General features: G+C 43.1%; 1 protein-coding gene across 1 annotated transcript; it reads right to left on the bottom strand.

The window, feature by feature from the left end:
* Positions 1–3,496: 3,496 nt before the first annotated feature.
* LOC120952568 (proteoglycan 4-like) lies at positions 3,497–6,717 on the bottom strand. Its single transcript, XM_040371959.2, has 2 exons — positions 5,186–6,717; positions 3,497–5,128 (listed from the first exon to the last, which is right to left on the bottom strand). The coding sequence occupies exons 1-2, from the start codon at positions 6,360–6,362 to the stop codon at positions 3,972–3,974; spliced, it is 2,334 nt and encodes a 777-aa protein (XP_040227893.2). The 5' UTR covers positions 6,363–6,717; the 3' UTR covers positions 3,497–3,971.
* Between the last annotated feature and the right edge of the window lie 3,040 nt (positions 6,718–9,757).

The following is a 9,757-nucleotide window of genomic DNA, read 5'->3' as shown; positions in this document are numbered from 1 at the left end:
GAGGCTGACAGGTGGAGCAAGCGCTTAGCAATCCCAAAGGTCGACGGCAGAATCAAATGACGAATTGCACTATAATCTCATGCAAGGTCCCTATTAAGGAAGCGGTTCATATCTCGTTTCTTCGATGCATTACGCCGCCGATTTGTTTTGAAAAATTTGGTACTTTGTGGTTGAATAATTTATTGGCACACACCGCACTGCCCAGAACCACACATCGACGAAGTAACGCTACCATCAATAGTAGTTTGCGTCCGAGCAGCGAAATACAAAGAATGCGCATACAATACGGCCTCTGCCCGGCCGATAGGGGCTGGATTCGTTTTGTTGAAAACTGATGAATATAAATTAAGCCATATATAAATTGGTTCTCGCTTCATTTGCCAATCGGTTGCGCACGAAACGCGCCTCAAATCCGAGCGCGTTCGCCTGCTCAGCTTCTTTCTGGACATGAGAAGAATGTTCGGGAATAATTATTCACTGCAAGCGTTCTGTTTCTTTTAGTGTGCACACGCTTAACTTTACGAGCCAGGTAGACCAACAATTACGGGAAGGAAAATGCATAATCTGTTACCAAAAAAAACACACGACTCAACATATATTTCAATAGCAGTGATAAAGTGGGTGTTACCGGAGCGATATTACCTTTCCATCGCCTGGCTCGTCACTGTGCCGCAATTTACGCAAAACGCGGCGGCGAATATGTTGCAAAATTCAAATTAAAACGGCTCAACCTTGCAGAGCCGCACACTCATAAGTAACGTGGAATTTCAAATCATCGTTCCATACCATCACACCGTAGCCAGGTTGCATGGGAAGAGAGCATACAGTAGGTCTGTAACAAGCATCACCAAAGGGCAAAAACGATCCGATATTCAAAACTGTTATAACGCTCCTGCATGTCAAAATGTAGAGCTTTGGTCGAATAGTTTATGTTTGAGGAATGAATCACACTGTCCACCAGCCAACTAATGCCCGAAATTTCCATTTCCAATTTTTGACCACAAAAATCGCGTACTTTTGCCTCTGGATTGGAATTGCGATCGAAGGGGATCACATCGGGTTCCGAAACCATACGTGAATTGGAATCGTTTCGCGCGCTCGCAAACTTTTTCGGGGCGGATCGGAATGTTGATGGGCTCTGCTTTTATGTCTGCTCTACTACTACTACTACTGGCAGCATTCGGTATCGATGCAGCTGTTGTAAAAATTCACGCAACCTGGACTGGACATGTGGGGGGCTTTGGAGGAGCCGGGACGGCCGAGATTCTTCGTTGCATGAGATATTCTTTTATTCTGGTGGTTCTTCTTCTGTTGCGGCTGAAAGCAAATAGGTTGACAGCGCAATTGATCTTTTTTCACCTCTAAAAAACGGTTTTCTTCATGTCCACCACTTCCACCAAACTCAAAACGATGTTTCTTACACTAAAATAAAATCATCAAACGGTGTTGATAAGACGATAGCATATCGAAAAAAGGAATTGATAATAACATTCCTTAACTTAACCCTCTTTTTTTTGCAAAATGCATCGGCCTAAATAAACAAAAATTTTACCACTGTACAGCTTTTACACCCTCGTGATCCAAACTGATGATAAATTATGCAAAATGGGCTGTTTTTAAACTCACCGACAATCGAAACGAAACTACAACGCTTCTACATTCCGAAAACAGAACAAAACACATAACTCTACCGTACACATAAGCGCGCGACACACGCGACAACTTTGAAGAAATATCAAGATTAATAACTGTCACCACGTGATGTGCCACGAAAAGCGGTGGAGAAAAGAGTATTCCTTAGCCACCCCCCCCCCCCCCCCCCCCCCCCCCCCCTGAGAGCGTCATAATCTACTGGAGAATGTTGAGTAAACTCCTATGCCACACACTGCGGGATACCTTCACAATATTAAAAAAAAAAAACTACCATCAAACCAAGATTAAGGTGAAAATGATAAATGAGAAAACCAACCAAAACGACCGTCGTCCGTCTAAACGTGAAGGGAGGGAATAGTAATCGTGATTCGAGATCGGATTAACACCGAAAAAATAAACATGAACGTAAACAGCTTGAAAACTAGGCTAAGAAAAATCGGTCGATATGTATGGCAGTGAAGTTGACCGAAGCATTCTATTGGGCACAATAGTTGAGAGAGTAGCGCACATTATTGGTCCCTCAAACACAGCGACTTTAGATACAATCGTAAAAAATTGATAAAAGAATTGATGCTTGAAAGGTTACATCATATAGGTATAAGTTACCGTACGGAATTTTGAAGAAGTGAAAATTTCACAGTAAAGCAAACATTCTTATAAAAATCGATTGAGAATGGTCGTTTTCTAAAGCTTCCGGGCGGCCTTTCCGGTGTGCCTTACCTTTACCATTGAACTGTCTGTCGGCACCTGTTTGCGCTGGCCACGAGGCACGAAAACACTTGCGATGGAAGATAATCACACCTGCCGTTCTACCGGAACATCCAAAGCATACTGCTGGATGGGTTGCGCTTGCAATTAACATCGAGAGCACTCCCTATTCTTCCCTGTTTGCAAACTAGTTGAAGGTGCATGAGAATGCAACTCGCGACGTGGGTGTGGGCGATGATTTATGGGATGACCCCACCATGTGCTGGACGACTAGACTGTAACACACATTACCGGCTTTAACTGAGGCAAATAGGTAACACCCGGGGTTTGGCGCAGCACCAGACATTTATGTTGATTTATGGATGCACCATAATCAGAGGTCAGGTCGGAATTTGCTTAACCTTGCAATGATGAGTTATCTGTTTGTAGTGAGTGTTTAACATTGGCGCTACTGCTGTCGCGGCTGCAAGATCGATTGGATAGTTTTAATATCATGAGTGTTGCGACGAACTTGGACATAAAAATGCTTCTACACTTCGCCAATCCACAAACCGAAGGCCACTGAATTAAGATTGGAATCCATGCATCAGAGATTAACCATTTCTTTTTTGTTGATTGAACAATATTGATTGTGATTCCAATTTTTCTCATATTAGTTCTGTTATAGATGTTTTTTCGTTAAAATAGTACGTTAAAAAACATATCTTACACCGCGCCCGAGTATTTAGATTCAACTGATTGGACAACGATCTTACGGGATTCCGCAAACACAGCGCCTACATCGTAATAGCCCATTGCATACCTTTAGGCGTTTATCTGGTTATTGGTTGGTTATACATTAAATAAACGTTAGCTGTGCTGCATGAAGTGGAAAAAGAGGCTAAAGAGGCCATTAGGCTTAAAGTCTCCATAAACATAAATTTTAAAAAAAAGTTTTATATAAATTTAAAGATGTGGAGTTACGTATACAGGCGTCGAACTGCACAAATATTAAAAAAATCTGTAAAAGGATATATTATAAATAAAATGCTTAAATATTTTTCTGTATACATATACGTAATGAAACACGTTCCTTGGTTAGATTTATCCACAAAATTATTCTAAAATAAAAAAAAAAATATGGCAACAATTTTTAGCTTCCTGCGCGCGTAACAACTCAAGTTCATTTATTATCTCTTCAATTTACAGAAAAATAACAAAATTATGGCTTCATAAGCTAAGCTAATCAAATTAATAACTTCAGAGTATTCAAAAATAGAGTATCATAGTCGCTGATATGCTAACCTAATTAATAACATTTAAATTTGCCTGATAATTACTATTCCCTCTGACAGAGTTAAGAGAAAGAAGAATACCGCATGTAATTGTAAGATAACGTGCTGGAAGAGTTTAAATAAAAAAGCATACCAAGCAGTAGGATAAAATTGCCGCGTAACTATTATCCGTATAACTGTGCCAGTCAGTTGCCCATAAATGAAATTCTAATTTTCCGCACCAGCACATAATGGTAAACCGGACTGTAAAGAGCTATCTAACATGCAATACGTTTTCCTTACCATGAAAAGGCACCCAGTTGCAAAGTGAAATGGATCATCATCATGATCCGATCGTTACAACATCTCGTCACCACTGTTGTCATCCTGATAGACAATCGGGGAGAGACTCGGCGAACGTTCTGTGTGAAATGGCGGTCTCCTTAGCGGCTGCTGCTGCTGCGACCCCAATAGTGCCATATCCTCCTTGCCACTGCTGCACACAAATTTATCCGTCACCGTCTGATGGTGCTGCCTGGCTGCTCTTGCTTCGGCGCGGCCATCCACTACGCGGGTATCGCTACTATCCTGCTCTGCATGTTCCGTTTGATTGAACACCTCGATGTGCGGATCACCGTACATGGTATCCAGTGTGGGCATATTTTTGGCCTTGAGCGCTTTCTCTACGGCCAGTCCGATTTGGGAGTATAGCTGCTGGCTGCTGATGATGCTTATTTCGGGCGGTTTTTCTCGCACCATCCCACCGGTGCTGCGACGAGAACGCAACAGCACGCGACGCTCGGGCGCATTCAGATATAACATTCTCGGCGGGGTGGGCGGTATGCTTTCGGTGGGTCTCAATGGCACGAGAAAGGTGTTATACTCGGGACGATTGTTGGTTTGTGCCGCCGTCGCTGTCGGTCCCATGTACATGCGCTCCATGGGACTAAGCAATACGGATGGGTTCAGCGGATGGGTGTTTGAGTCCCGGCCATCACAATATCGGCTGCGAAGCGACTGTCGGTCAGTGTCCGCCTGGTCAGGCGCAAGCTTTCGAATGCGGGTCGGCGTCAAGAATGAAGTTTCGGTCGACTTGGAGCACTGGGATGGGTAGTGTGGGGGTGAGCGATAGGGGAAATGCTTCCGTTCTGGCTCACTGTCGGATGATGATGATGCTGGCGGTGTTTCGTCGATATGTATTTTTTCTGGCGGAACCGTGGGTGCCGGTTTCTTACCACTTCGGGATTTCCTTCTGGTCCTCGGTGTCGATGCTGGTGGTGGAGGTGGAGGAGGTGGTGGTGGTGGTGTTGAAGCTTTCTTATTTTTTGTGGTAGTGGATGGCGCTGGCACCGGTTCTGCTGTGGCTAGTTTTGATGATTTGGTGGAACGTTCTCCTTGTTGTTTCCGCTCTGGCGGTTGCCTTCCTTGGATGTCTTTTCTATCGGTTTGCTCCTTGGCGTAGCTGGAGAGTTTGGTTTGACGCATCGACTGCCGCCTGGCCCCCCCTGCAGCACCTGCGGAGCGAGTTTTAGAATCAGTAGATGTGGTATATTGCTTGAGAAGTACTTTACTAGGTTCATTTTTCTTCGCCGAGACAGGTTTCTTCTTCGTTACCATTGGTTTTTGTCGCTGCCACTGCGTACCGACGGTGGTCCTAGCCGTTGTTGCCAGCTCGGCCGCATCGCACTGCACCGCCACTTCCTCCAGGGGGAGACGCTTTGGGGGACGCACTATCTTGCGCACCAAAATCACCTTGCGCCCACCGCCCCCGGTTGCGCCAGCTGCGGTCGTTCGATTCCGGTGCTGCTGACGTATGAAGTTCTTCGTCCAGCGAACTAGCCGCTGTCGACTGGCCACCGTTTTGCGCCCGTACTCTTCCACCTGCTTCGCTAGAATCGTGGACAGCTTCTCATCGACTTTGGACGCGATCGCTTTGTACGTTTTGTTCACCAGACGCTTCTCGATTTGGTCGATCTCCTTCTGCTTAGCATCTTTTTGGGCTTTCTTCTTCTTTTTCTTATTTTCTGTAGAAGATTGCAATTCGATTCCGTACTGTTCGGCAATGTTGTTCAGGATGGCCGAAATGGATTCAGCTATCGGTTCGGAATTATCCGAATCATATTCCTGCCCGAGCGGCGGTTGCTGTTCTTCAACGGCTTCGTTTGAAACCACCGTTGCAGCCACTTCCATCGGCACGTCGGCTTGGCACGCAGCATCCTCCCGCTGCACTAGTGGTGAGGGCGATCGTTCCTTTTCGAACGATATGGTCTGCGTTGTGACCGCCGTTGTTTCTGTGCATGGTGGCACGTCCGTTTGACAGGCGATTTCACTACAAGCGATCGGTTTTTGCGGCGATCGAGTTGCCGCTGGATCATTATCGTCCGTCTGAGCGAACGTAGATGTGGTCGGCTTTGGGATGCGTGTCACCGACACCTGGCAGTAGCGGTTACTCGTTTGCGGCGGACACGTTTGTATGCCCCGAGTGATGCTAATCATCCGGGAAGTTGAAACAATTCGACCGGGGGTCGATAACGCCAACGAACGAGTTGAACTATTCAAACTGCCTGTAACCAACGGTGTTCTGTCGCATTCTAGCACGAGGCGCTTTTTACCGGTACGGTACGGTGTGGACACATTTTCGAGAAGCGCCGTCGCCTCTACAGCACACCGCTTTTTTACTTTCGGCGTCGAGGTGCCGCTCGGGATGCCCATCTGTTCCGCAACGCACAATTTCACATCATTGGCCATCGTAATCGTTATACGTTATATGAGTTAAATACACCGATCAAATCAATCAAATAACTGCACTTTTCACTGGTTTACATTTGCTTTGGGATTTAAACACTCTTGCGAAACACGTCTGCACTAGCACACGAACGAGAGGTTGTGACGTTCTGCGGTGAACAAATCTGCACATTGTTCGGTCCATCCCCCCTTCCAAAAGCCGTGTCATACCCGGCACAAGCACACGCGGTACGGTTCTTGGTAGTAGCAGTAATGATTGAGTTTTTATTCTACTGTGCTCGATGTGAATTAAATAGAATTCTACACCACCACCGGTGCAGCCACAGTAGTGTACCAACTAAGGCAATCGCTTCTGTTTGTGCAAACTACTGTTATGGGAAAGAAAAAGAATCCTAAAAGAACACCTCTATTAAAATGAAATCAGAAAATGTTAAATCAAATAACTCGTTTTCATAAACAGCTCATAGCTTTTTTTCTCTTGTACTGAGTTGTGAAATAAATTGCGAACCACATCTCATGCATACTTTTTGTAGCGTACTGTGTGATCCGTGATAAGCGAATTTAAATATTATCAGCTTTCTACATCTCTCGCTCTCTCTTTCAGCATGGATCGCTCTATGCATGGGCTTTACCAGCGTGTCATGTGCTTCTTTGTTTATTAAAGTCATTATTGATTCGTCATTAACTACTACACCTTGCACCGGTGCCGGCTTGATAACTTATCACCAATACTAAACAGCGATACAGTGGTAAAGGTCAAACTTGTACACCAAATTCGCAAACATAATTTTCTTCCAATTTGTAAGCGACTGAGAGATGGAACATTGTACCGTTTCATCAAACATTAATGCGAAATCAATGACGTCAAACATTAGGAATAGATTTTTGTTAATTATTAAACTGTTATATATTGTACAATTAAGGCATGGATCATTTAGAAATGGGTCACTTTGCTTTGCGTGTATCTTTTATACCATCAATATAATTGAAAAATATTGTTTGAATGAATCATAGGGTTTGTTATAATATATTTAATAATATATATGAAAGAAGTTATTCTTCGCATTTATGAAAAAAAAAATCTGGATTTTTTTCTGTTGATACCTCCCATCAATCGGCGCACAGCTGCTTCAGTCACTGTTCTGGCCAGTAAATTCCACCAATTCTTCAATTGTATGATATCCTTGGCAACGGTTCCCTTTTTCTCTAATTGTTGTTCCATTATTGTCCAATATCGCTCTATTGAATGAAACTGGGGGCATTTCGAGGATTCAGGTATTTTTATATTAATTTCCCACCTTTATCGTTATACCATTGTAGCACGTCGTTGCTATAATGGCAGCTTGCTAGGTGGCAAAGTTTGTTGCTTAAAGCACTCTTTCTTAAACAAATCCGAATTCATGTTCTTATTCGTCAGAAACACGGAGGCCTTTTTGCCACAAGAGTACAGGCGGTCCTCGAGATACACGGTTAATGGGGACCGAAAACGGCCACAAAATACCGCGTATCTCGAATTTCCGCGTAAGTCGAATCTCGTGATTTCCATCTAAAATATCACAAATTTTCGTGTAATTTTGCAAGTAGGGGGCGGTTTTAGTCACTTTATGAATTATTTGATATGATTCTGACTGAATATAACAGTTTTAAACCTTTTGAAAAAGTTTTTAACATTGGATCTAAACGGAAATTATTTGGCAATTTACAATTGATGTGTCAAATCAGTACAATTTGCTCAAAGAACTGTCAAATTTAGAAAACCGCGTATCTCCGAATTCGCGTAAAAGAGGTACCGTGTATCTCGGGGACCGCCTGTAGATGCCTTGCCAAATCATTTTTTTAGCGAATTTATCGGTGAAAACACTTTTGAACCTCTTGGGGACGTTGCCGCGAGCCTTATAAGATTTACCCTCAGGATTTGAAATCGGCTTTCACGTAGGTTTAATTATCCATCAAAATACAACCATGCGGTTTGGTCAGCGTCTGATCGAACAGCGTATATCTATTGCTTTTTCTCTCAAGTTATGGTTTGGATGTTCATTGCCTCGAAAACACTAAAAACCTTCTCGGAGTCGAATTCGCCGCACAGTAGAGCGGTTGGCGTTAAGTTTTTCGGCCAAATCGTATTTCGAGAAGTTTATGTTAAGATTTTCCGAACGACTCTCAACCGCAGATTACGATTCACGCTTCCACTCCGTCGCTTAGTTTGCACCTTACGGGCAAGTTGGCAAGTCGTCTGTGTGCACTATAATTTAAACAAAGGGTCACATTTCTAAATTAACCAAGCATTAGTACAATACCAGTTAGATACTATTAAAATAACCACATTGAAGCGGATTTGTTTGCGATACTTTCCATGGGGGGATGACTCAAGCGGGGATCCACTATGTGGCATCTTTCGGTTGTGCCTCTAACACTCGCTCAATAGCAACTACCGAACCTGCAAAACCTATTATTGTCGTATGAACCTATTGAGCTCGTTGTATCCACGGGTTGGAATCGCACATGATTTTCTGAACCTGCAGAACCTACAGGAACCAATATAACGATCCGGAATGCTCCGGGTCATTTAAGTTATTTTCTCTAACTCACGGTTTTACAAAAATATAAGTTGCTTGTAACTAGTTCAAACTATTACAGTAGGTAAATTATGAATATAAATAGAGAGGAGAGAAAATAAATTTAATAAAGGAAACTCAAGAAAATTTTTAAGGAGAACACTAGCTGGAACTGGCGTCGGTCCGCTGCCTCGATCTAAATGACGCCGAAGAAATGTCTAGATCAGATAATTGGGAGGTATCATTGCGGCGTCTGATGCACTTCAGAAACGGATCGCTCATATCAAATTGGGTTTAATGTCTGGGAAGTGCTACACGAGGACGATGTCTTAATAGACGTGGAGGGACATGAAAAACGATAGAGGAAATGAGAGTAGGGAGTGTCGCTTTCGGATGGCTCCGAACCGGAATGTTCAGGTCGACCCACCTATCACAAGTCACCAGTATACATTATGTTCGAAACATAACGAGATGTAAATATTACATACAAAAAAAACTTGGCTTAAATCAAGGTTATGTGATATTTGTCGATTACATACAAGCAAATCATAAGATATTCTTCAAAATCACAACCACAATATAGAAAATCAAAGTACGTAGAATTAGAACTGTTTAAAGGCATATAACATTATTAGATCCTTTAAGAGATGGTTTGCCTGCTGTTTTTTTTAAGGTAAATTGGAGTTACGAATAAAAAAAAGGTTTTTGGTGTGGAACATTTTGGATGATGCTATTTTTATTTATTTTATCCCATTTTATTGCATAACTCGCCTTCACGATCAATTCATACATCCAGTGTAATATTTCTTAGTCACGTAGAAAAACGCATACATTGCATACAAC

This window comes from Anopheles coluzzii, chromosome 2, assembly GCF_943734685.1.
Source record: "Anopheles coluzzii chromosome 2, AcolN3, whole genome shotgun sequence".
Lineage (NCBI taxonomy): Eukaryota > Metazoa > Arthropoda > Insecta > Diptera > Culicidae > Anopheles > Anopheles coluzzii.
This window is presented reverse-complemented; position numbering and strand designations above follow the sequence as displayed.